At 59.7% G+C, this 25,692-nt stretch overlaps 2 protein-coding genes across 10 annotated transcripts in view; one reads left to right on the forward strand and one right to left on the reverse strand.

Moving 5' to 3' along the window:
- The first annotated feature begins 22 nt into the window (after positions 1-22).
- Positions 23-14,429, forward strand: TMEM120A (transmembrane protein 120A). Of its 2 annotated transcripts, none has more exons than XM_075904942.2 (12): positions 23-184; positions 7,987-8,105; positions 8,601-8,717; positions 9,543-9,602; positions 10,184-10,279; positions 10,984-11,073; positions 11,447-11,512; positions 11,918-11,979; positions 12,476-12,568; positions 13,198-13,262; positions 13,775-13,834; positions 14,181-14,429. In XM_075904942.2, exons 1-12 carry the CDS (start codon positions 110-112, stop codon positions 14,292-14,294), a joined length of 1,017 nt encoding a protein of 338 aa, XP_075761057.1. In that variant the 5' UTR covers positions 23-109; the 3' UTR covers positions 14,295-14,429. The 2 variants fall into 2 exon arrangements, with proteins under 2 accessions (XP_075761057.1, XP_075761056.1); XM_075904941.2 differs by having other exon boundaries at positions 25-184; positions 13,766-13,834.
- A 1,915-nt stretch (positions 14,430-16,344) lies between these two features.
- POR (cytochrome p450 oxidoreductase) overlaps positions 16,345-25,692 on the reverse strand; it is a 59,094-nt gene continuing 49,746 nt past the window's right edge. For all 8 annotated transcript variants that reach the window (XM_075904940.2, XM_006113299.5, XM_006113300.5 and 5 more), the window contains 7 exons: positions 24,619-24,737; positions 22,630-22,811; positions 21,278-21,427; positions 19,475-19,742; positions 18,997-19,142; positions 18,443-18,528; positions 16,345-17,618 (listed from right to left, as the gene is read on the reverse strand). In XM_075904940.2, coding sequence (XP_075761055.1) covers positions 17,474-17,618; positions 18,443-18,528; positions 18,997-19,142; positions 19,475-19,742; positions 21,278-21,427; positions 22,630-22,811; positions 24,619-24,737 — 1,096 coding nt within the window. In that variant the 3' untranslated portion in view covers positions 16,345-17,473. The remainder of the gene's footprint in view (positions 17,619-18,442; positions 18,529-18,996; positions 19,143-19,474; positions 19,743-21,277; positions 21,428-22,629; positions 22,812-24,618; positions 24,738-25,692) is intronic.

Consider the following 25,692-nt stretch of genomic DNA (forward strand, 5'->3'; position numbering starts at 1 on the left):
CGCCGCCGTCCCCGCCCCCGAGGCGATTGGCCGCGGCGGGGCCCGGAAGCGCCCCCGGCCGGAGGCCGCTGCGAGCGGAGCGGGGCTGCCGGTTCGAGCCGTCGCCGCCATGAGCCTCCGCGCCTCGGCCAGCGAGTGTCTGCGGGACTGGCAGGAGCTGCAGGACGGCTTCCAGCACGTGCAGGTATCCCCTGAGGGGCGCTCGGGGGGTGGTAGGTATCCCCGGGGGGTGTCTGGGGGGTGGCGCTCGGGGGGTGGTAGGTATCCCCGGGGGGTGTCTGAGGGGTGGCGCTCGGGGGGTGGTAGGTATCCCCGGGTGGTGTCTGAGGGGTGGCGCTCGGGGGGGGGGTAGGTATCCCCGGGGGGTGTCTGGGGGGTGGCGCTCGGGGGGGGGGTAGGTATCCCCGGGGGGTGTCTGGGGGGTGGCGCTCGGGGGGTGGTAGGTATCCCCGGGGGGTGTCTGAGGGGTGGCGCTCGGGGGGTGGTAGGTATCCCCGGGTGGTGTCTGAGGGGTGGCGCTCGGGGGGGGGGTAGGTATCCCCGGGGGGTGCCTGGGGGGTGGCGCTCGGGGGGGGGGTAGGTATCCCCGGGGGGTGCCTGAGGGGTGGCGCTCGGGGGGGGTAGGTATCCCCGGGGGGTGTCTGGGGGGTGGCGCTCGGGGGGTGGTAGGTATCCCCGGGGAGTGCCTGAGGGGTGGCGCTCGGGGGGGGGGTAGGTATCCCCGGGGGGTGCCTGGGGGTGGTGGCGCTCAGGGGGGTAGATATTCCCCAGGGGGTGTCTGGGGGGATGGAGGGAGGTACCCCCCAGGGGGTATTGAGGGGGCCGGTACTGGCCATGGTGGGGGCAGGTATCAGTGGGGCTGCAGTTATGATTAAGGCTGTCTGGCTGCATGGGCAGAGGTGGCATCATGTCTCTGCTCCCTCAGTCTGAGACCTGGTTTTTTAGCTGTCTCCTTCCCCCCCCCCCCCTCAATCTGGGAGCTCTGTCCCTGTCGTGCACCTTGCACCGTGCCCAGAAGCGTGGACCTCCATGGCTCTGGTGGGGGCATGTGTCTGGGAGTTGAGGACCCTGCACTAAAACACCTTCTTCCCCCCATTTGATTCCCAGCTACACACCCCTTGCGCCACGTGGGGGCAGAGGCATTAAGGCAAACAGACCAGAAATGCTGAGCAACTTTATAAGGCAGTAGCCAGCACCTCACAGTCCCCCAGTGGGCACTCAGTACAGGCCCAGGGAGGCCTAGCCTCCGCCTTCGGAGAGGCATTCTTCCCGTTCCATACTGTTCAGGGTGGGTGTGATAGGTGAGTAACTGTGGGGTTTAGAATAACTAATTTCCAATAGGTTGCCAAAGGTTCTTGCCTCAACAGATGTAAACATTTGCAAAAGAATTCTCTTAAAACAACAATCTGTAATCTCTCACCCTGGGCAGGTAGTTAAACCAGGCAAGCGTAGCCATTTAGGGCATCTGTTTCCATTCATTTTCAAACCAGATATGGGTCCAGGCTCCACTTGTGCTGGGGGATGAATAAACGCATAGTGAGCGATGGGCCTGTGTGGCCAGCCAAGTGCTTAGTTGGGAGGGAATTATCTTTTCTTTAGGATTACCACGGTAGGGGGGATGTTGGCCTTAATGGAAGCACAGCGGTGCTGCTACCATGATGTCCTTAGTCAGCTTCTGCTGGCTGTGAACACAACACATTCACTTCAGGTGTGATCTCCAGCAAGGGCAGGCGGGAGAAGTAATACAGGTTCACTCCCTTATTGTACCCTGATCTGGGGGAGGCAAGGGAACTCCAGAGCTGCTAAACTCATCGTTCAGTAACCGAGTCTGCCATGTCTGGCTGTCGGTTTTCCGGGTGTACATTTTGTCATTCCGCACCAGTGGAGTGTCCGTGACCTTCTCATCCCGGTTCACATTTCCTTTGCAGTGTGTCTCCTGCTTTGTTACATGCTGGTTATCTGGTGTCCATGACAACCAGGATTAAACAGTCTCATTGGCTGAGGAAGCCCTCCCGTCTTTTTGGGCTCCCGTGGATGCAGCTGGAAAGGAGACAGAATCTTTTTAAGGTTTTTTTTCGGTAGGCTGCTATGGTTGAGTCTGTCCGCTGATATGTCTGTTTGTACTGGTAGGCTCCTGCCTTCTGATTGTTGTCCTTTTGGTAAATGACTGACTGCATTAACACTTTCAGTATGCAGTGATTACATGGCAGTGGATTTGTCCCATTGCCCAGTGTGACTTACACATCTTATGATGTCTTGCAGTCTGCATTATATGAATACCTGTCACCTTCACTTCCCTCCCTTCCACTTGGTTCTTGTCCATAGTGTCATGCCCTCCTTGCTTTATGAAAATTGGCTTATGAATATGTATAACTCAAAGATGCTTTATGCAAAACAGCTCTTGTAGCATCAATTTTACAGTTATAGTCTGCTGAATCTGCATATCCTATTTTTGTGCATGTATCATTCTTGTATGTGAAGTTAGAAGTATGAAATTTGGGTTTGTTTATAGTTCGAAGTGTACTAATGAGGGCAATTAGTGACACTTCAGGTATTTAATGACTCAGTTCTCAAATCAATGACCTGCAAATGGTCATGTTTTTCCTATGAGCCCAAACTGTGGTTGGTCTTAGAAAGACATGTGACCATGCCTCCTGCTACAGGGATCCATCTTGAACCTGGTATTTTTCCAAGGAGATGGAGGATGCGGAACAAAGGGTTCCCACCCTCCGCCCTAGGGGAAAGTCTGTTTAAGCAATGGGGAGCCTTCCGTTTTTTGTCTTCAGCTGGTCTTTGAAACTGCCTGGCTCACGGTAAGAGGATGCTTGACAACAAAGAACTCTGAAAAGCTGTAGACCCAGGCCAGAGTGAAAATGATCTCTTTCTTGAAGCTCTTTCCCTGAGATAAGAACAGCTCTTTAGGGGTAAGAATTGCATGTGAAACACGTTGCTTAGTGGATTAGAACTCGCTAAGCATGTTTTGTTCATTTTAATTTAGTAACTTACTTTGATTTGACTCTTTTCACTTGCAACCTCTTTATATTTACTAAAAATACTTGTTTATTATCAAGATCAGTGTAAATAATTGTTACCTGGCAGGAGGGAAGCAACCACTGTGCATCTCTCTTTGATTAAGACAGCTGACCTTTGTCAGCTTTCTCTGTGGAAAACTTTGACAAAGGGCAAGACAGATTTATCTGGGGTTTTAGTCCCTTTTGGGGGTTGGTTTCCTGGATGCCGAGTCCTCCCGGAACTGAAGTTGTTCCGTGTCTGTGTTGCTTTGCTGGGGGTGGTAACCCCAACTTTGCACCTTGTCAAGGGAAGACAGAAAAGGGTGGTGGGGAGCCGCATAGAGCAGGAAGGAGGGTGTCAGTAGCATGATCAGCACGCTGTGGGACAACCCTGTGGGGATTTCTGTGATTCACTCTGTCACACACAGTACTTGGGCAGCTCCTGGGTCAATTAGATAGGAAAAGATTCTTCTGTCCATATTCTTTTGATCAAGGCCATGAGTGGTTCTCAAACTTCAGTGCCCTTTGACCTTCTTGACAATAAACATTAGTAGGTGACCCCTGGAGGGTTTGAGCAAAGAACAACTGCTTTTAGTCCCTCGTGTGCAGCTTGTTTTGTTTCTCTGAGATGTCCCATCTAGAGCACCTAGGTCTGCAATACTTCCCAGGTTTTTCTAGCTGATGCTTTGTTGGTCCTTGCTATAAGGATATTTGAGGTCGTTAGCGTGTTGGGAATGCTGCATTCGGGCAACGGAACAGTCCACCATGCCTACCATCGGGTGTTAGGTGGGTGCGGGACTAGTTTTGTTAGCATAACTTCTTTGTTTCAGCTCATGTCCATTCTGCTTAGCTCTGGAGGGATTTCCCAATTTCTGTGCTCAGGACCTAGCATTTCAAAAGTGACTTTGATCCTTCCAGCACTTCAGTCAGTTTAGAACTTGCTTGGGGTTAAACTCCATGTGCCTTTAATGTGGCCTTGTGTGCCTCTTTATATAGCTGCCTCCTACCAGGGCGCTAGTTTGTATCTAATGGAAACGAGCATTCGGTACAGCACCTCAATCGTTAATTGTCCGCACCGCTGTGAGGAGGGGAAGTACCACGTCCCAGATGGGGAAACTGAGGCACGTTGAGACTAAGTGACTCGCCCAAGGGCGCACACAAGTCTGTAGCATAATGGGCAATTGAACCTCCCAAGTCTTAGTTAGAGTCCTAACCCAGGGGGCCATGCTGTCCCTTTAAGACTCAAAATAAGTGACAATAAAACGTCACTTTTGCTGCGATTCCACAGGTGAGTTAGACATTGGGCCCTGAATCCCCAGTCCAAAGTGCAGTGACCTTTCCCACAGATTGCCCAACATGCCTGTTCCCTGGCAAGGTGCATGGGGCGAAAATCAGAGCTGGCATCCGTGGAGCTGGACTTTGTTACACAAGGACTCCGCTCGTCTTGAAGCTGCAACCACAGATGACTAACCACTGCCAGAGCCGTGATTACAGACGTGGCATCGGGTGCTGAGGACTAGAGAAGGGGAGATGCTCTAGGGAGACACTCCACCAAGGGGAAGGGGTCGCTTGGGGCCACCTGCCTTATGAGTCCCCCTGTATAACGTCCTGCCCTGCAGCGGGGAGTCAAGAAGGCGGTGGGTGTCCTGGCTCAGAAACTGCTGCCTGTGGCACTGTTTCTATTGGTTCTGCCAGTGGTTCCTAGAGGTCTGACAACTGATGCGTCTGCTTGAATAACTGCAGCTCTTGCCAGGGGCTGCGTTCGCTTGTATTGGCTCCTCACTTCAGAGCATCGTGCCCTGTGATTTACAGGCAGCCAAGTCCTGTGGTAGCGCTTGTAGAGCACATGGGACTTCCCCAGGGGTTAATCATACAATGGAGATTCCAGCTTCACGGACTGTGATTTAACGTACCGCACCTATTCTGTGCGTCTCACTGCCGGGATGCCTGTAGCGCTGGGATTATTTTGAGAGAACTTGGAGGTGCACTGCTTGGCATGGCTTACAGCCAGGAAGGGCATGTTCTAAACTTCCCCCTGCAGTTACAGCAATTTCCCTTTACCCCATGTCGAGCCTAGGACAGGATGGGGGAATGGCAGGTGACCTTCTGTCTCGGAACTCTTTCAAACCCTGCTTTGTTTAACCCCCAGCAAGTAATTTGTGTGCAGGAGAAGGCTCAGTGAAGCAGGGTTCAATTAAGACCCAGAGATCACTGTGTGAAAGAGCATTGGGGGGGAGGGTGGGAAACAGGCTCCCTGCCCTCTTACATTAAGTCATCTGCATCTACCCTGCTCCCCTGGCAGTGGGAGCCGAAACAAAGGGTGCTGACCCACAATTAGGTGCACCAGGACGAGTGTTCCCTGGGAGCTGAGCACTTGGGCAACCACCCAGTTCATCAGCAGTGCACCCACAGCTGGCAGCGTGTGTTTCTACTGGTGGCGCACACCTGCACAACCCTTGGTGCACAGAACAAAATTTTTCCTGCACACGAATGAAACAGATTTACAGGGACCACTGGCCGGGACCTTAAATGAAACGTGCCAGAATTGCACAGTGAAGGGTCGAGGAGGCAGAGCGAGTGATGTAAGCTGCTCTCTTCCCTCACCCTTGTAATAGAAGGGACAGAGCGTCGTTCTTGGGAAAGCGACCTGCTCTTGAGACCTTGCCTTGTCTGGCTTTTGGTTCGGCCAGTTTGTGAGATATGGGCCAACATCTAATGTAACAAAGCAGATTTCAGTTCCTTCCTCTTCTCTGCTGCAAGCAGTGAGGTAAAGAAGCAACCTGTGCCCCAGCATTCCAAGTGATCAGCTTAGACTGCAGCATGCAAATGAAAAGGCAGCACATTTAAGTGGGGAGGTGGGTGTTTTTAGCGATGTTACGCTAACCTGTGGGACTCCCTGCTGCAGGTCCTAGAGATAAGCAATTAAAAAGCCAGTGGTTAGAATACTGCGGTAGGACTCAGGCTTCCACTGACCTACTGGGTGACCTAGGGCAAATGGTTGCCATGCTCTATGCCTCAGTTTCCCCTAATGATGCTGACCTACTTCCTAAAGTGTTTTGTTGCACAAGGACTCGGCTTGTCTCGGAGCTGCAAGCACAGTTGACTATCGGCTCTCAGGGCTAAACGCTGTACAAGGGCTCAGTATTCTAGATCTGCCACTGGAGGAGGAATTGTTCGTGCGGCTTTCTTGCGCTGGTTGAAGATGCTAGTCCGACTTGGTTCTCCCTGTCTACCGGGCAGGAGCACTCAGCAGGCTTTCAGAAGGGCAAGCGCTGACAGGGCATCGCTTTTCTGAACCACAGATGAGGGTGGCCCCTACGAGGCAGGGCAGTATTGCAAAGACAGCCAGTGCCCTGCTGCCGGTTACAACTAGGGATATGAGAGGCTAACCAGTAAGCATCACCCTTAATGGCAGGGGGCTGCTCCAGCCCCATGGTGCTGTCTGCACACTGGGCTTCTCTGGCCGTCGAGAGCAGCCCCTGCCTGCAGCGAGCCTGGGCAGGAGGCCCAGGTGGGCAGGACGCCTCTCCGGTCCAGGCACACTGTGTGTGGGGGGGGAAGGGGGGGTGTCCCCTCCAGCCCTCCTTTCAATGGGTTAACTGCAATTTTACATCCATTTTTATAGCCCATGATCATGTTCTTTCTTCCCCCTTGGTACGTCAGTCAGCAAAAACCTGAAGCAGTCGGCATTCCCGGGACTGCTTCCCTGTACCACTTGCTACTGCAGGAAGCTGGGCTCTTCACACATGCCAGACCCATAGGGTGGCTTTTAATCCAGCAGCTTCCTCTTTGTCACCATCAGTTGTGCCCCAGCTGTGCCAGCTTCCTCTTGGTCTGCATGTGAGGCTGGTTGGACCTGCTGAGGCAACTCCTCCCTCCTTGGTTCCTGGGTTCTAAAAGCTCAGATGGCTGGTTAGGGTTCAGCCAGTGGCTCTTGCATGTCACATGGAAATGGAGCTGTGGGATAGAAGAGGGAGTTGCCCTAGATCACTTAGCAGGTCAGTGGCATGCTGGGAAGGGAAGCCAGGATCTGAGGCCTTGTCTGGACTTCAGCTGGAGTTTGCTGCTTGCCAGCTCTTTTTTCTCCCTTTGGCATGGCGAGGCATGGAGGAGCAATGGAAAACAATGGTCAAGCTTATTCCAGCAGAATAGCGCCCCCGAGGGCTGTGCATGGAAGCTAGTCTCTAAGCCAGTGTTTCTTAAAATGTTCCGTGGTGCACTGGTGTGCTTCGGGGAACAACAGAAATCAAAATGGCCACCTTTAAAGGGGCAGGCAACCTTTTTTTTCTTAACTTCCTCCTGACCCTTTTTCTCCCGACTTTTTTTTTTTTTTTTTTTTTTTGGCTCAACAAAAAATCCTTGGTGTTCCTCCTCATAAAAAAAATTGTTTGGTGTTCCTTCGTCTTAAAAAGTTTAAGCAACACTGCTCTAAGCTAAGCTGAATCCCAGCTGGGTACTGCATAGCATGGGGGACGGGGGGAAGATGCTTGGCCCTGCGCTCACTTCCCACTGTTTGTAGAAGCTGTGTCAGGCCAGGGAGGCAAAGCCCCATGAAGGTAGGGTGGTTAGAGGACTCCTGCAGTGGCAAAATGGATAAGGTACCTGCCTCTGGAGCCCGGTGATGCCGGCGCAGGAAGCTGGTGGTGGCTGAGGGTTGGAGTCCCACCCATGCTGGGGTCAGCCACCGCCAGCTTCCGGAGGGATTTCTCCCGTTGCCAAGTGTTCCCCCTTCCCCCCCCCCCCCCCCCTTCGTTTGGTGGAAGTCCCTTCCCCAGCCGGAGGGGCAAATGTGCTTCGCAAGCTGATGTAGCGAGTCCGCAGCTGAGCGGGGAATCCTTCTCAAAGCTCCTGTCTCTGGTCCCTCTGCTCGGGTCCACCGCCCACCTCCCTCCCATGCCGACAGCCTCCTGCAGAATGAACTGGGCTCCAAGGCAAGGCCCCAGGCTCACTGCTGACCTGTCCTTTGCGTTGCCAGGAGACCCACAAGCTGTACAAGCAGAAGCTCGAGGAACTGACCAAGCTGCAGGATGGGATCTCCAGCTCCATTGCACGGCAGAAGAAGCAGCTGAAGGAGCTGTCTCTGGCCTTCAAAAAGTAAGGAGCCCCATGGAGCAGTATAAGGAGAGCCCTGGTCGGAGGCGGGAGCCGAGTGAGCGGCGTTCCTGCGCTCTGGGGTGCGGATGGGCTAGGAACAGCTGGGGTAGGTGAATCGTGAGGGCGTGTAGGATGAAGGCGCTATAGCTGCTCTCAGACCCTCCCTTCGTTCCTCCAGTAGTTGCTTCGCCCCTTACCCACATTAACTGTAAGCGCTTCTGAGGGCTTCCCAACACGGAGCCTTCTCAGAATTTCCCCTCAGCCCTAGGCTCACTGTCATGGCTGCCGGGTTAGACCATGTGGCTGCTCGTTCAGGTTGGCTCCGTGCTGCTTGCGCTCCACCTCGGTCCCATTCTGAACCCGGGGGGCAGAGCCAGCGCCCAGGCCTTCTCTCCACTGCAGTTCTGAACGGCCCTCGTCTCCAGCTGCGTGGCCGCATTACATGGCAGCAGCTGTGGGTCCTTGGTGTCTGACCACGTCCCGTTCTTTCCCCAGCTGCAAGTCCACGACCACTGCCGAACAGGAGGAGTCCATCCGGGAGATCGAGGGCCTCATCAAGGAGCGGCAGAGCGTCTTCTTTGAGATGGAGGCCTACTTGCCAAAGAAGAATGGGTAAGAAGCTGTTGAGATCGTGATGTGGCTGTGGGGCCTTAGCAAAGGACGGGAGCGTTGGATGTCTCTGCAGGGATTGCTTGGGTTGCTGGTGACAACGCGCCTGCCTCAGGTGTGACGCCAGCAGGGTGTCTGGGAAAGGCCTGGTACGCACTGGCACTACTTCCTGGCTTGTGTTCAGCCTCCTGGCTCGGGGGGCTGCAGCGGAACCACGTGCTACCAGTTCCGAGTCAGAGTAGAGCCCCTGGGACTGGCTTCCTGGCCCAGCAGTGTCTGTGCATCTCTTGAGCACACAGAGTTCACTGGCCTGGCCCAGGGCCTAGTGGCCTGGCCCCTGCTGGCTGGGCGAGGTGGCGGGGGGACACAGCGGGAGCCTGCCTGACCCCTGCCTCCGTGAGTGTGGGACCAAGGCCCGAAGGTGTCAGCCCCAGGCCAGGGGCAGCCCTAGCGACCCCGTTCCGATGGAGTCGTGACCCGCCGCTTCAGAACCGCTGCTCTCGGGCAACGCCCTCCCCTCAGTGCAGTACAGCACGGGGGCAGGGGTGAGCCGTGTACTCAGCCAGACGGCTGTGGGTCCCGGCCAGCGCCCCTGCAGAGGGGCTGACAGATGAAGATCGAATGCCGCGTGAGCACAGGGGAGCCCGGCGCTGGAGCCTGTCCAGTGTGTGTGGGTGTGGGTGGTAGCAACGCCTGAGCTGCTCCGCAGGGCCCGTTTCCAGTTGGGATGCACATGCTGCCCTGGAACCGCCAGGCGGCGGGTCCCCGCCCCAGCAGGCTGCTCCGCGCCTCCCGTGTGGTCTCACTGCTCCTTCCGTTCCCCTCTAGGCTGTACCTGAGTCTGGTGCTTGGAAACGTGAACGTGACTCTGCTCAGCAAGCAGGCTAAGTAATGCACCCCCCTCCCCTCCCTCTGTGCAGCTGCGTGCGGGCTGTGGAAGTCCCTCCCCTCGGGCAGGCGGCGTGTCTTCTGCCAGCGTGGGAGCTTGGCTGCCCACTGAGCTCTCTTCCCAATCCTCCCCGTGTGCCGAGAACCTCTCCCTCCGGCAGGCGGCGCATCCTGCCAACCCGGCCCTCGACTTAACCTCGCCCATGTGACTCTCTTGCCCGACCGAGCCGCTCTGCCGCCGCTGGCAGGGGTCTGTAGGCCCAGGCTCAATGGGAGACCTGCCAGGAAAGCAGGCTTTGCAGCTCGGTAGGCGCCAGGATTGGGGGATGGAGCCCGGGGTTGCTCTTAGGACAGATGGTGCCATGTGGGGACGTGAGCCAAGACTTGCTCAACCCACAGCCCTTCACTGTTCCTTGCAGCATCTTGGGTCTCTCGCCTGCAACCCTGCCAGATGCTCATCCATGCTGGTCGCTCAGCTCTCCCCAGCGGCTCTGTGTAGCTGGGGACGGTGGCCCCTGGTCACCTGGAGACGTGGGGCTCATTCCCCGCCCACCACGACCCTCCGCTGTGCTTCCCTACAGGTTTGCCTACAAAGACGAGTACGAGAAGTTCAAGCTCTACCTCACCATCATCCTGCTCATCATCTCCTCCTCCTGCCGCTTCCTTTTCAACTCCAGGTGAGGCTGTAGCAGGGAGATGCTCTCAGGAACAGCCCAGCCCTGGGTGGCAGCTCTCACGTGGGCCTCTCGCCTCGGGCAGCTGCTGCCTGGGCTGCCCTCTCCAAATGAGGGCACCCAAACTGCAGACGGCTGAGCGGGAACAGGTAACAAGAGCTTGAAGGGCAACGTTCCCCTGGGCCAGGCTTGGATCCAGTTCCCAGGTGCGGGTTGCCCGTAGGTGTCTGGTGTTGGTTGAGGATGGCCAGCCACGGGGCACACTGCCCACCTGGGGGAGCCCTTGCACGGCTGAACAAGGCTCTGCCATTCCCCCCCGGGATGTTCCCCGTGTCTGCTTGGCAAAGCGTTTGGATCTCGCCCAAGACGGGAGGAATGCGGCAGCCGAGGGGCCCGACGGCGTGTGGCCTGGAACGGGCGTGGGGAGCGGGACTCTCGGGCGAACCTGCAGCCCACTCAGACCGGGATGGCTGGGCCTGTCGCAGCCCCTGGCTTCATGTGAGGGGCCGCCACGCCCTCCAGGTGACTGGAGCTGCTCCCACGGAGACCAGCGCTGAGGCGCAAAGCTGCTGCCAGAGGCACAGGCGGCAGCCTTGCTCTGCGCATGGGCCGCAGCTGGGCACCCCTGCACGGGGACATTCAGACCAGCCCTCGTGTCTGGTCCCTGCCCTGCTTCCCCCCTTCACTGCCTGCTTGGTCTGGGACAGGGTGACAGACGCCGTCTTCAACTTCCTGCTGGTCTGGTACTACTGCACCCTCACCATCCGCGAGAGCATCTTGATCACCAACGGGTCCAGGTGAGCCCGCTGGGCCCAGCCCCGGCCAGGGGCAGCACGCAGGCTGAGCAGACAGCGGCCGGCTGCGTTAGCCTCTGCTCCTAGAGCCGCAGTTGGCTCAGTATTGTGGGGTGCTCGCGGGGGAGTCTCGGGCGAGACCATGGCAGGGAGACTCACCGCAGGGGCGGTGCTTACAGCCTGGGCACAGCAGTCACTGCTTTGTGCCGCACGTGGGTGGGCTCTCCTCGTGCCAGCTAACTCCCTGCCCTGGCCCTCTTTGCGTCCTGCTCCTTGCGAGCTGGGGGGGGCTGATGGCCTGTCTTCCTTAGCCTGCCCTCCCTTGTGCCCCCCCGGTTGGGTGATTCATCCTGGCTCCCTCTTCTCTGCTCCCCAGGATCAAAGGCTGGTGGGTTTTCCATCACTACGTCTCCACCTTCCTCTCGGGCGTCATGCTGACTTGGTGAGTCTCCATCTCCGCCCAGCAGGGAGATCTCCTGACTCGCGGAGGGTGGGCTTCCCCGGACCGGTCCTTGCCAGCCACCCTGCCCCCACATGGGGTTACTGCAGCCCCTGGGGCACCAAGGAGCTGCCAGGGGTCTGTGACACACTCTCCCCCCTTTTGTCTGTGTGGCCAAGGCACCGCAGGACCCTGCTGGGTAAGTCCAGTGCCAACTGCACTTCCAGCCCTTCTGCCTGTGGGGCAAGAGGGGTCCAGCTGCAGAGCCTGGTCCTCTGAAGCCCCAGCAAGGTGCCTGGGCTGGCGTTTGCCTCTGGGGACACCGCTGCCCTGCACCGGGGGCTAAAACCCGTAGGGCCCCGCATGCCCTATCTGGGGAGCTTCTCCAGCCCATGTCTTCTCCCACAGGCCGGACGGGCTCATGTACCAGAAGTTCCGGAACCAGTTCCTCTCCTTCTCCATGTACCAGAGTGAGTGTCCGGGCCGGGGGCAAGCTGGGCTCCTTCACTGGGCTGGGGAAGCCCTGGCTGCTTGGAACAGCGTCCCGCTCCTGAGAGCCGGTGTCTCGGCCACCCCGTCTGGTACCACAGCACTTGCCAGGGGCTCTTTGCTGGGCCTGAAAGGGCCCCAAGCCAGACACAGTTTCTCCTCCCGAGCGCTGCTGCAGGCTCAGCTGGACTGGGCAGTCAGGGAGGCAGCAGGTGGGGGGCTGCCTGGCGCAGAGATCGCTGCTGGCAGCTGGCAGCCCCTCCTGCCCGTTGGGCCTCAGACGGCACCCTGGCACCACAAGCATGGACCGCTGCTGGCTGTCAGCAGGGCTGGTGCTTTTCACCTCCCTCCCTCCCTGCAGAGGCCCAAAGGCCCTTCCCCAGCTCTCGCTCCTGTGCCCATCTGGGCTAAGCCAGGGTGGCTGGGTCCTGCCTGGCAGCTGCGCCCCTTTGCAGGCTGACGCTCCTCTCCCCGCAGGCTTCGTGCAGTTCCTGCAGTACTACTACCAGAGCGGCTGCCTGTACCGGCTGAGGACGCTGGGGGAGAGGCACAACATGGATCTCACTGTGGGTAAGTTGCCACCCCGCTGGGACCCCACTGTTCTCACTGTGGCGCCCAGCTGGCTCGAGGCTGGGCGCGCAGGTAGCGCTCCCCGCGCTGGGGGCACAGCCCGAGAGAGAGGCGCGTGGGCTGGGCTGTCCCACATATCCTGGCCTCCCTGGGGCTGCTGCCCGAGTCCTTGTTTAGCCTGTCGCTCTCCTGGCTGCTGCACCGGGGCAGGGGCCCTGGCAATGGTGCATTAAGGGAGATGTTGTCCGGCCACCCTGCAGGGCAGCGGAACTACAACTCCCATGAGGCCCTGGCCCCCATGGGTGTGGACTGACTTGGGTTCCTTGTGAAATAGCAACATTTTCCGCAAACCAGTTTCCTTTGGGCAAGAAGCTGAGAGCAGCCTGTTAACTCCCCCGCGTGCCACACGTACCAAGGTGCTGCTTGCCCAAGAGCGGCTGGCTGTCCTGGCCACGCTGGTGGGCTCCTCAGGAACACCAGGGGGGCTCCACCTGCTTTGGGTCCGTGGCTGCTGGTGCTGGCTGCACGCAAGCCCCCTGCTCAGCGCTGCTGCGTTGTGAGGCACGGAGCCGCCTGGCCAAGTCCCTGGGGCGCTTTCGAAGGACCTGTGCTCTGTCTCCTCGCTGCAGAGGGCTTCCAGTCCTGGATGTGGAGGGGCCTCACGTTCTTGCTGCCGTTCCTCTTCTTTGGCCAGGTGAGCGTGCGCCGGCCGCCTTGGGCGAGGGGCCTGGCCTTGCCAGGAGCCAGCTGGCCCTAGTGGTGCTTGCTGGCTCCTTATCCCGTCAGCCGTGGCGCCTGATGAGAGATGTGGGGGCTGGAGTCATAGCCGGCCTGGTAGCAGCCAGGCGCCAGTAGAGGCGGGAGCCTGGGCCATGTTGGTGAGAGCAGAGCTGGCATCTTGCCACTGTGGGGACCTGGAGCGTGTGCGCTACGGCGCCCGGCTGGCCCCTGCGGGTGGAGATGTGCACGAAGCAAGGCTCCTGGGCTCCTTTACCTGCACTGGCTCGACGACCCCGGCTCTTGCATAGTGAGTTGGGGTTTGCAGAGGCGGAGCCACCCCACCTGGGTAACAGGGTGGGGTCCTGGTGCGCTGAGTGCCCCGGGCTCAGCTGCTGGGACTGGCCTGACCCCCGGCTGTGCTGGGGCGCATCTCACACAAAGGTGACCCTCTTCCCCAATCCCTTCTCTTTCCTGGAGTTCCTGCAGCTTTACAACGCGATCACCCTCTTCCAGCTGGCCAGACACCCGCAGTGCAAGGAGTGGCAGGTGAGCGAGCAGCTCGGCAAAGGGACGGCGGAGGGAGGTTGTGCAGGGTGGCAGAGGATGCTGTGGAAAGCCCCCTCCCCCCAGCAGCCACGTCAGTGCATGGCTGCCCAAGACTCCCCTGGCCAGAGGGAAATCGCAGGATTTGCTGGGGCTGCTGCTGACTTGTCTGGGGCCCTTGTAGTTGGAGTCTGGTTGCCTGGCTTCCTCCTACCACTCTTAGGGGCGTCCGACCGCGCTGAGGGGCAAAGGCAGGGACGAGCTCAGTCCAGCCCCAGGCAGGAAGGGTCTTGGCCCCATGCGGCCTCGCTGGCTCTGCGTTAATTCGTGTCTCCCGTCCCACTCTCAGGTGCTCATGTGTGGACTCCCCTTCTTTGTCCTCTTCGTGGGGAATTTCTTCACCACCCTGCGGGTTGTCCACCAGAAATTCCAGTGCCAGAACCGAGAGGCCAAGGCCAAGTGAGACGAGGCGCCGCTGCTGAGACGAAGGGGCTCTCCCTCCTCCCCGCTGTCCCCTCACCGCACACCAGGCTGTACCGGCCGCCTCTCCTCACCCTGGAGCATGCGCCTGTTGCTCCCCGGCAGGCCCCGCGGGACGGGCCAGCCAGCGCCTCTCAGGGGAATGCATGCGACCCAGTGACTCGCGCAGTTGCAGGCCGAGGCTCACAGCCAGTCCTGACCCCTGGCAACGCTGCCTTCGGGGGGGAGTCACGAGGATCAGACAGTCTCCCCCGAGGGCACTGTGGCCAGGCAGTTACAGTCCTACTCTACCCTCTTCCCCCTTTGCTCCAGGGATGGGCTGACTAGCGCAGCTACCTCCACACACAGCGGTTAAGCTGCCCCCTTTCACGGGGTCAGGCCAAAGCACTACCACGAACACCACACTAGCTCCACGCTTCCCTTTGCAAGCAAGGGGCGAACAGCGTCTCCTGCTCTGTGCCCCCGGGAGCACAGCCGGGCCTGAGGGGTAGGGAACAGCCCTCAGCCTGGCCTTGTTCCATGCTCCCTGTCCCCGGCAGAGCAAACACCTCAGCAACTCCCACTTGCGGCACCCTCTCCGCTGCATGGCCGCAAGCTCCTTCCCGCCGCATCCCTGGGAGAAGGGCTGGGCCTGGCCCAATGGCCGCTGGGCGAGCAGAGCTCTCCAGTCATGTCATGGCTTCCCGCAGGCCTGGCTCTTCTGCCACTGGAAACAGCCAGTTCTAGCCTCTTGTCCACAGGATGCGTCCAGGCTCCTGGAAGTGGGGCACCCTAATTTCCCAGCCTTCTACCTCCCAACTTGCAGTAGCAGGGGGCAGGAGCAGCTACAAAGGAAGGAAATTGCAGCACTGGTGCTAGGCTGTCGCTTAGCTGCTGGAGCTCTGGCGCACTTGGCTGAACGTGCTCAGGGCTGGCTTCCCCGGGGAGCAGAATCCTGCCATCTGCCAAGGAGCTTCAGGTTGGGGCAGGTGTCCTGGAGGGAGCTGTTGTACCTGTGTGAATGTCTGGGCCTCCTTTGACAGGGAGCTCATCCAAATAAAGGGAGGCAGGGGAGATCCCCTCCCTGAGCTCTCTGACCCTGGCTGCTCTTAATCCTCCGGGGTGTCGGGGAGGGGAGGGGGGGCGAGAGGTACTGAGGGGTAATGGGCGTTGCTTAAGGTTGCTTCACTACGCTGCTGAAAGGCAGCCGGAGGAGGAAGAGACGCCCCGGGGGCTGGCAGGGAAGGGCTCTGTGCAGAGCCTCAGTGCTGTTCTGCTTTGCAAACCACCTGCTACTGGGGAAAAATGCCCCTGGTAGCCAGCCCAGCCTTGCACCAAGAGGGCCAGCCTAGGGCCATGTGGAGATGGGGCTGGGTTCTTAAGAGGAGAGTAGAAGTAACCACTGAGGGAGCTGGGCCTGGAGCATGCACAGGGGCAGCTGCAGCTGGGCTTTCCCCTGCTAGTGCCACTCCCTGGAGCAGCAAGGCTGGGCTGTGCACTGGCTGCTGCTGCCTTGCTGCTGTCAGCCACACACAGCTGGATACCCCAGCATCAGGCTGCTCAGCCAGGGTGCAGACCAGAGCTTAGCAGGTAGCCCCGGGGGGGGGGGGTGAGGTTCTTTCACAGTGCAATTACATCCTGTTTTCCCACAGCCTTTACACTGGAGGCCAGAGCGCAGGGCAGGGAGAGCCTGAGCAGGGCTGAGCCGCCGTTCCAGCCAGCCAGAGCCCTGCTGGGCTGGAGGGGCCCGCCTGCATGGGGACTGCAGCAGTAGAGCCCCCTGGGGAGTAGAGCCACAATGCGCTTGGGCTCCCTTTCCTCTTGTGGCCTGTGCCACTGGCCTGCCCCTGGGAAGGGAGCAACCCCTGAACTGACTTGCCCAAGTCAGGGAGCTGGTTCCCAAACTAGCTGCTGGAACTCTAGGGTGGGGATCCCCTTTGAGCCTGCTGTTCCCACCCCCCTTGGCACAGAGGTCGTGGTGGGGCTGCTTCGGGCTGCCTGCTGCTCTGGCCTCTGGGGCCACTTCTCTCGGAAATGAAATGAGGCAACTGAGCTGGAGGCAAAATAAAGACCCTACTTTATTCCAAGGGGACCGTCTCTACCATTATTTACAGTCATTGGACAGGCGGACGGGCAGCGCAGCCAAGAGCCCAAAGCCTGGCCAAGCTGCCCACAGGCGTCAGGCCACCTCACTGCTCAGTCACGCCCCCCCCCCCCCCCCCCCCGCGTGCCAGGGCAGATGGCAACCTGGCCTCCTGCTGGGGACACAGCCCCTTGCACAGGAGGCTTCCCCATCGCCACACCCATCAGCCCCTGCCCCACAGGCCCCTCGCAGCACCAGAGACGAGTCCCGGCCCTGGGTGCCACTTTGCTCGGCCCTGCAGGTGAGTGAGTGTGTTAGGGCCCGAGCCCACCATGGTTCTGCCCCTGTGCTGCCTGGGGAACCAGAGCGAGGCCCCGCTGGGCTGGGACTTGAGTTAAGCCACTGCTGGGTGGCCCTGCCTTGCGCCTGCCAAGGTTACTGCCCGTGGGCGTCAGGCTGAGGAGAGCTGTGTTCCAGCTACACGCCAGGCCAAGCAGGCTCAGGAACAAGTCTCTGGCCCAACTCTCCCTGGACACCCGTGGGCTCCTAGCCAGACCCCACCAGGGTCCCAGCAGGGTGGGCTGGCTGGAGTCTCACACAGCGCCCAGGCTTGGCAGGCTCAGGGTCTGGTTGCAGGCCACCAGGACCGGACCTGCTTTGCCCAGGAGACCAGCCAGCAGCTCGTGCTGGAAGTCGCAAGAGGTAAGGGAGAGACCTGGGAGAACCCCAACACTCCTGCTGCCTGGCCAGGGAGAAAGGCCCAGTCTGTGATACGCTGCCCTCCCCAGCACTGGTAAAAGCCCCAATGCCTGCAGGGGCCAGGTCTGGAGCACAGCTTGGCTGGCAAGCAGAGGGGACAGACCCCCCCATTCACTGGCCTTGCATCAAGGCCTGGTCTCTTAGTTCCCAAGGTGAGCTCTCCCCGAGCCCCAGGGGATTCCAGCAGCCTCTGCCTCGGCATTGCAAGGCTCTCGTCAGCAGGGGTGGGGGGGGCACAGAGGGGCGATTACCAGGGAGGGGATCTAAGGGTTAGTTTAGTTTCAGTGGCACATTCTTGCAGTGGCTGGGGCACCTTCCTCTCGCCCGGCCGGAAGCCCGGCTTAGCTCCACACGTCCAAGGAGTAGCGGCCCTTGGTCATCAGTTTCTTTACATAGTCCACAGCCTGGGGCTGGGTCATGCTCCCGAACTCAGCCACGATCTCGTAGAAGGCGTTCTGCACGTCCCGCGCCATGTTGCGCGCGTCGCTGCAACGACAGGAGCGGAGTGCGGAGGTGAGCGAGGGCAGGGGTCTTGACAAAGGCTATTGGGCAAGCCTGTGGCAGAGCTCCGGGAATGGGGGCCAACAATGAGAACCCCAATTACCCGCAATGGCCACCTCTCCCTCCCCAGGGCACTCAGATTGCTTCAGTAAGAGCTAAGCTCTCCCCAGTAGAGTTCAGTGCTCCCCTCAGGCAAGTGTCTCCAGAACACTAGGCCTGATGGGGCACTGCCTGAGCCAGCAGCCCATTGCCTGGGGAGCTGCTGAAAGACCCCCCACCCTTCCCATTCCCAGCCCCCCTTAAGGCCCTTCCCCAGGGATGCTGCCATGCTCTCTCACCTGCCCAAGTCGTGGCTGTGTTGGGGGCTGTACATAGAGGTTTATAATCTACAGGCGGAGAGCAGGAAGGGAAGAGACTGGCCACAGTCACAGGCAGAGCCAGGGCCAGAACCCAGGGCTCCCATGTCCCAGCCCAGCACCCCAGCCTCTGGGCTGTGCCACCTGCCGGCCGGCCTCACGCCCGGACACCGTGCAGTGACGGTACTGGGGCTCCCAGCCTAGGCCAGGATAGGCACTGCTGGCTCCGCCCCCTCTGGAGCACCGGCCCCATGCATGGGCGAGTCAAGAGCTTGGCTCCTCCCCTTTCACACATGGAGCACCAATGAGTCCCCGGGGCTGTTTAAAAGCACGAGTCCAGATCGAGGTTCAAGGTTCCTGGAAAGGGGCCAACAAGAGCCCCAAGTGACCCCCCAGCCCAGCCTGCCCGGTGCCCTGCAGCCCGTGAAGCCGGAGCAGCTGGGCTGGCCTTACCCGCACACGTAGATGTGAGCGTTCCCCTCGTGGATCAGCCTCCAGACCCCCTCCTTGTTTCTCTTCAGCAGGTGCTGAACGTAGACCTGGCAGGACAGAGCCAGCTGGGTTCAGCACAGGGGGAAGGGAGCCGCATGGCCACCCTGCGCCCAGCTCTGCGAGCAGTGAGCCGGCTGCTTCCTCCAGAGCTCCCCGGGGCCCTCTGGCGGGGATGGGGGGGGGGACTAACCCTGCAGAGGGGACAACAGGGGGGGGCCTTGGCCGCTCTGGCACCTGCCCGGTGCGGGGGGGGGGGGGGTAGGACAAGCTCTCAAGCCAAGCAGGAGAGCAGGCTGGTGCTCCCCATGGCTGACACCTCCCCCATCATGCCCAGCCAGGAGCATGATGATGGTGGGAGGCTGCCTGGCTCTGAAGCGAGGGCAGAGGCCGAAGCCGCTGGCAGGACCCGGCAGGAGCCGTAGCTGGGCTGGCACCTCCAGGGTCCTCTCCTCCTGCCGCTTCCCCCACCCAAGCACAGGAGTCCCGCCGCCCGCGAGCTCTTAGCAGGGCCTCACCTTCTGGGCTTGGTCCCTGGAGAAGGCAACGTTGAGCTGGGTCAGGGCTCCCTCCTTGTGGAACTGGGCCAGCTCCTCGCGGTACAGGTAGTCCTCATTTTCATGGCGACAGCCGTAGTACAGCACCGTCTCGCCCACCTCCTTGCCTGCGAGCCAACGGGGGAGCTGTCAGCCCGGCCCGGCCCCGGCGCTCGCGAACCAGCTACTGACGGGACGTCCCGGCTGCTCCCCCGTCTGGGTGCCCTGAGCCACGGCCGTAAGGCCGGGCAGACTGCTCCTCCCCAGGTGCCGCGCACACGCTCCTGGGAGAGCTACTTTCAAACCCCAACAGGCCACACCACAGGGGTTGGGGGGGGGGGATCCTCGCCTCTGGCAGCCAACATGGGCCTGTCCTAGCAGGCGCTGCAGCGATGAGGTGGACCAGCCACGTGCTGCTGCTCCAGGCACTGGCGAGGGCCCTGCTGCCCCGGCAACTCACCTTGCTGCTTCAGCCAAGCGCGCTCCTGAACGAAGCCCACGAAAGGGGCGATGCCGGTGCCGGGCCCAATCATGATGACCGGGGTGCTGGCTTTGAATGGCAGCCGGAACTGGGACTTCCGGACGTACATGGGCACCGTCAGCTTGTGCCCGTTCTCACTGGGCACCTTGTTCTTCAGCCAGGTGGTGGCCACCCCTCTGTTCAGGCGGCCCGTCTTGGTCTCGTATTCCACCACCACGGCGCAGATGTGGATGGAGTGGGGGTGAACCTGCAGCAAAAGCCAAGTGGCGCCAGCTGTAGAGAAAGGCAGCGATGGCTTCCAGGCAGCCCCTGGGGGTGAAGGAGTCCCACTGGGAGTCCGTGGGCAAGAACCAGCACCCGACGGGCAGGGTGTCTATGAGATCTGCTCTGCAATCTGCTCCGACCCGTGCCTCTCGGGACCGCCAACAACCTCCTGCTACAGGCACAGTTCATACCCCCTCCCCTTGCACACTGTCCCACGCGACTGCTGCAGGAGCTTGGATCTAGCTCCAGGAACAGCAGCAGGCTATAAAGCCGGCTTGGGACCTTGGCGTCGAGCGGCTGCTGCCAACGCTGTGGCACCTTTGCTGCCGCTGCGCCTCGGTCAGGCTCCCGAGATCCATGCCACAGATGCTGCTGCTACACCACGGAGAGCAGCCGTGGCGTCACACCCAGGACAAGAGGCCTTCCTTGTCGAGGGCCACGTTTCTGTGTCAAGGGACAGCCAAGGTCCCGACTCCAGAGAACACGGAGAAAAACCAAACAAGTAAATAAAAAGATTTTGGGGTCCGTGCCAAAGCTCCTGGCGGGCTGGATTTGGCAAGGTCTACCTATCGCCCAGCCCTGTGCTAGAGTTGCCTGGTAGTGCCCCCTGCTGGAGTAACGCCGGAGTCCTGGCAAGCTGATCACGGTCTCTCCCTTCCCCAGGGCAGGGTAGGGCAGGGAGCAGCGTGCTGGTGCACCAGGCTCTCTGACTGAATCCTGCGCCAGATCCCGCTTCCCCCCGCACTGCAGGAAGAGCGAGGAACTCGCTGAGCTGCGGAGTGATGCAGGCTTTGCTGCGCCCCACATTCTCTCTGTTGCAGCTGGCGACGTGACTAGACCTTTTTGCGGCTGGAGGCCGGGGGGGGAGCGGGGGGACGGGATCGCTGCGTGAGCCCGCAGGGCGTGCACCAGGAGTGGAAGCAGGCTGAGATTGGCACCGGGAGTTACAGATGTGCACCATTCACGTGATACCCTGCATCAGGGAGGGAGGCCAAATCCCACTAAACCAGTTCACTGCTTAAACAGGGTCCCTCGGGCAAGCCCGGCTGGCTGGAGAGCCTCCTGCCCACGGCTTGGTGGGGCGGGCCCAGCTCCTAGCACTCTCCCCCGGCACGGAGTAGTTACCCCCGGAATCCACCTCGCTGCAAAGCCACGGGCCCTAGCACAGCGAGAGCAGAGCGAGGCAGCCCGGGGCACCGTGGCGATAGCTGTGATGGAGACTCCCTTTGCCACGGATTCCGCATTCCACGTGTGACAGACCAAATCCGGTTTAGCTGCTCGCAACAGCCAGCAGGGAGCCACCTGCGCACTGGACAGTTTCCTTCTAGGAAAATCCCCCCATTCCCTTCCCAGCCCTTCAGGCCAGGCCTAGAGGAGTCTCCAGACCCGTCCAGGGGTGTCTCAGGATGGCTGGGGGCTGGAATGCGGAGACAAATCTTCCTGGATTGCCCAGCGGCCTAGCTCACGCCGAGGAAGTAAGTGCCTCACCGGGGCCTGGCGCCCAGGGAAAGGACTCACCTTGGAAGAGGAGGCGATGGAGTAGTAACGGGCCTGCAGGCGGGGCAGCAGCTCGCAGAGGTGGTCGATGGGCGGTCGCAGAGATGGTACGTCCTGCAGGATGGCCAGTATGTTCCTCCGGGCCTCCACAACCCAGCTGAGGTACAGCGTCTAGGTGCAGAGGGTGTGGACAGAAGGACAAGGCGAAGGTGAGACACAGGTGGCTTCATGGTGCTGACTCTACCGCAGGGCGGTAACCAGGGTCCCTTGCCCCGGCCCTTCCTTTGGCACAAGGAGGGTGCGCAGGGGAGCCACAGAGCCAGCGGCCCACAGCAGGAGGCTAAGCAATGGCGGATACCTGGGGATTGCACCAAGAGGGACGGGGTGGGGAGGTAACTTCTGCAGGGCAGATGGGAGCAAAGCCGCTCCCTGGGGTACCTGCGCTCACAGCCTTTAACTCCTCCCCCGGAGCATGGCTCCGCCCACCCCATGCCGGCAGGTGCCGACCCCCTGCCCCGTCACTGCCACAGGGTGAGAGCTGCTGGCCCAGACCAAGCACAACGGGGCCCTGAGGTTCATCAGCCTCTCCCCTACTGACCAAGGAGAGCCACCGGTAAAGCCTCTGTTGGGCCTGTGCACCGTCAGCTGGCGCCACATGGCACCCACAAAGATTAGGGGCCAAGTTTTCAAAACCACCCATGACACGTAGGCTCCGAAGTCCCGTGTTCAGAAGTGACTTAGGCACTCGGGTGCCTGAACCTCATGGGAGGTCAATGAGATTCAGGCTCCTAATGCCAGTTTGGGAAAGAAAAATAAAACTGCCCATCCCCAAACCTTCCCTTTGTCCCTCCCGTCTACCCACTGCTGCCCGAGGCTCTGCCAGGGGTTTGAAGACACTTGGCTGCCGCTGGGGGACATTCAGGGATTTAACGACTCACCTAGTGGCAAAGCTAAGGACAAGGTTTGCGGGACACTTCCTACTGTACGGTTTTCTACCTCGCCCCCTTGCTTTGCCTTGACCCATCATTGGCCTTGGGCATGCAGACAGACAGTTAGCACCGCCCCAGTTACGTTACGAAGAGCGTAAAATATTTTATATTCCCTCCTCCCCCCCCCCCCAAAAAAGGATAAAACCCTCACAGCTCAAGACAGAAGCCAGCCTCTGGCAGGCTTCGGGAAGGAGCGTCCACAAAGAGGTTTCTCCCTACTTATCTACCCAGGGCCACCTCCTGAGACAGGTCTGGGAGCAGTCAGTGTCAGGAACAGGGTCCTGAGGGAGGCAGAGCTCTCCCAGACAGCTCGTTGGCGGCCCACGCAGAGAGAGAATCCCTGCTCAGCGGCCTCCTCGCCCGCCGGCGCAGCGCCGGGCTCACCTTCCCCTCGGCAGCGGAGGACGCCATCTTGCGCAGGTGCTCCTGCTCGCCGAGGTCTGTGGCGTACTGGGCTAGCTCGTACAGGACGTTGGTGCGCGGCGGGTTGGTGATGTCCAGGTAATAGGTCAGGGCTGTCCGGTACGTGGTGGGGCAGGGGAACGGATGCTTCTTGTTGGACTCCTCTGGGGAAGGGAGAAGAGGAGGGTGACGTTCAGAGGGCGTCAGAAGGGAAGGGCATGAGGACACTCACATTCGTGGGGGCACAGAGCTAACTTCCTGGGAGGCAGGGTCACCTAGTGGATAGAGCGCCCGCAGACTGACTCGGTGTCACGAGGTGTAGTTAACTCTACTCACCAGCATGAAAGCTCCCTGAAGAGCAGCCACCTAAGCTGGAGTTAAGTCAGTTTAGCGCCCCAGGCGTGCGGCCTGGAACTGTAACAGACAGAGGACGCGGCCGGCTGGGATCTTACAGTCACCGCCAGCATAGAAAGATGTGGGCGAGCGGCTTCGCTTTCGGGAACTGGCTCTTGGACCAGCAGGAAGTGGCCTTCTAAGGGCAAGGCCTGGGTGTCCCTGCCCTGTGACGACCTGTTCGCGAGGAGTCCCGGCAGGCCTATGGCACAACACAGACCTGCCGGGGGGAAGGCCGCACGTGCCACGTGTCCTTTCACAGCCGTCACGTGCCACGCTGCCACAGAGCCATGCAGGAGGGCCAGCCGCCCTGTCTGACTCTGAACACACGGGGCCGGGGGAGTTCGCACTGCAGTGCCATGCACTGATCCTTTGACTAACAACGCCAGGGATCCCATCCAACCTACAGAGAGGGCACCGCCGACGTGCTCTGGTGTCCTGTAACCAGAACCACGGCAGTTGCGGCACTTGTGCACACAGCCACGTTAGGGATGGATGAGTGTAACCAGGCAACACTGATCAGTTACGAGCACCCGTTACACTCGTCAGAGCCGCGGCGGCCCTGAACCGTGGAACCCACAGAAATTCCATCAGGTGCAGGGCATCCCTGCTATAAGTCACCCCGTAAACATCCGTTCCGCTCTAAAGCCGTGGACGCTTGTAGGAACCGAGGCGTTTTAAATCCTCCCGTTCCCCACCCTTAAGCCTCACAAAAATTAAAAACCACTTTGCGCAAATAGAAGTCAGCCACTGGGAAAAAATTCCCCGCTTTAAGTCCTTTCGCTGTAAGGCCCCGTTTTTTGGAACATATCTCGGACTCATAGCAAGGACGGCCTGTACACGGTTAATCACGTTTTCAAATTTTTACACTTCAAATTTTTCATCTCACATGTTGCAGTCGATATCAACACACAGAGCTCAGCCAGGCCTGGGCTCTTGTAAAACTTCAAGCCGCCTAAGAGATTCACCTAACCAGCAGGGCTCAACAATCGCTGTATCTATTCGCCTGTGGTGAGTAGATTTCAGCCGGTCTGGCGCATGCGCGGTGTGGGGCTGGCGAGTAGATCTCGCCGCGGTTCGTCGAGCACTGCTAACCAGAATATCAAAAAAAACTGTTTGGCTAAAGGCACGTTGGCCAGAAATGCCAGACACCCTTACTCCTGCCCTGCATAGGGGTGGAACTGAGGGCCTCTTGAAGCCGCTTTGAGCCCGACAACGATGAATGACTTGTATTTTGGTGGAACGAAGAGCCACAGTCACAGACGAACATTCGGTGGTGCTGGATGCTGTACCAACAGCACAAAAAGCTGGTGTCTCTCCCAGTGAGGCAGCAGGATCCTAAGTTTACCCCAATCTGGATCCTGCTGGAAAGGCAGAAGGTGCAAACCCCCTGCCCTGATTCTGGGGGCCTCAGGCCAAGCCAAAAGAGCCTTCTCTGCAACGAGACTGTGATCAAAAGCAGTCGGGTAGGCGCTGCCCTGCTCTGGGCAAGTAACGTGCAGACACCCCATTCACCAAGGGAAAGGAGAGACTGTTTTGCCAGGTGGATAGGAACGGCTGCTCCTTTGGATTACTCACCATCCAGGTTGTTTAAGGACATGATGGTATCCAGGTCTGCCCCCAGAATCTCGCCGATCTGGTTCACCAGGGTCGTGTCGTTGGCTGGGTACACAGCAACATGGTCCCCAGACTCGTATCTAGGGAGAAGCCAGCATATCAACACGCAACCCGCCACCAGTGGAACGCGGCTGCGAACGGGCAGGCCCAGCGGGAAGCGGAGCATGCGAAAAGCATCACCTTTACGAGCTGCACTGATCGATTACCTGTATTGACTGGGAGGGGCCAGGGCTCGTTTAATGGAAAGGCCAAATACCAGGCATGAGCTGGGTCCTGTCCAGCATGCAGGAAAGCAAAGAGCCAGCTGGGAAGATCAGAGCTAGTGCAGCTAGAAACAGATGCACGGGAGGCAACGTTCTGGTGTTCCCGATTCCATCAGTCTCCAGAATACGACACTGCAGGTTGGACCTCCCTGGTCCGGCACCCTCGGGACCTGACTGGTCCCGGATGAGGGATTTTGCCGGACCAGGGGAGGTCATTTTTGGACCCCTGCCACCGGCCTCCCAGACAGCTCCCCACCTCCAGCTGGCCCCACTGCCCTGCCGACCCGATGGGCAGCCATGGCTCCACCAGGCAGCCGCATGCACCATGTGCTGGGGCTCCGGGCAGCCACACACGTACTGCACACCGGGGCTCCCAGCCACATGCCGGGTCTCCCAACCACGTTGAGTGGGCCCCGCCATCAGCTCCCTGTGGGCAGCCCTCAGCCTTTGCCCTGCTGGCCCCACAGGCATTCTTGCTGCTGGCCCTCCACCGGGACTCTGGTCCTGCAACATCCATGCTGGACGTTGGACGTTGCCAGAGAATCCCGGTTCAGAGCGTTTCAATCTGTCTTCCCTCAGAAGCATGAGCTTCCCATACACTTGGCTCAGCGCTCCATCCGCATTAAGAGACTGGAGGGGGAAACCTCTTTTAGCCCAGGTTAATTTCATCCAGACTCAGCTTCTCCCCTCCCCCAGCAATCACAAAAGCCTGGGGCCAAATTCTCTCCTTGGAGAGCCGCTGAGCAACAGTGGAGCCGTGGAGAGCAGAGTC

Source organism: Pelodiscus sinensis, chromosome 21 (genome assembly GCF_052426305.1).
Source record: "Pelodiscus sinensis isolate ZL-2025 chromosome 21, ASM5242630v1, whole genome shotgun sequence".
NCBI lineage: Eukaryota > Metazoa > Chordata > Testudines > Trionychidae > Pelodiscus > Pelodiscus sinensis.

What these genes read in the sequence shown, in the direction of transcription:
- TMEM120A (XM_075904941.2), top strand. Translation starts at nt 110, where the DNA reads ATGAGCCTCCGCGCCTCGGCCAGCGAGTGTCTGCGGGACTGGCAGGAG. An exon ending in ACGGCTTCCAGCACGTGCAG is followed by an intron (nt 185 to 7,986) that starts GTATCCCCTGAG and finishes TTGCGTTGCCAG; the next exon opens with GAGACCCACAAGCTGTACAA. An exon ending in CTCCTTCTCCATGTACCAGA is followed by an intron (nt 11,980 to 12,475) that starts GTGAGTGTCCGG and finishes CTCTCCCCGCAG; the next exon opens with GCTTCGTGCAGTTCCTGCAG.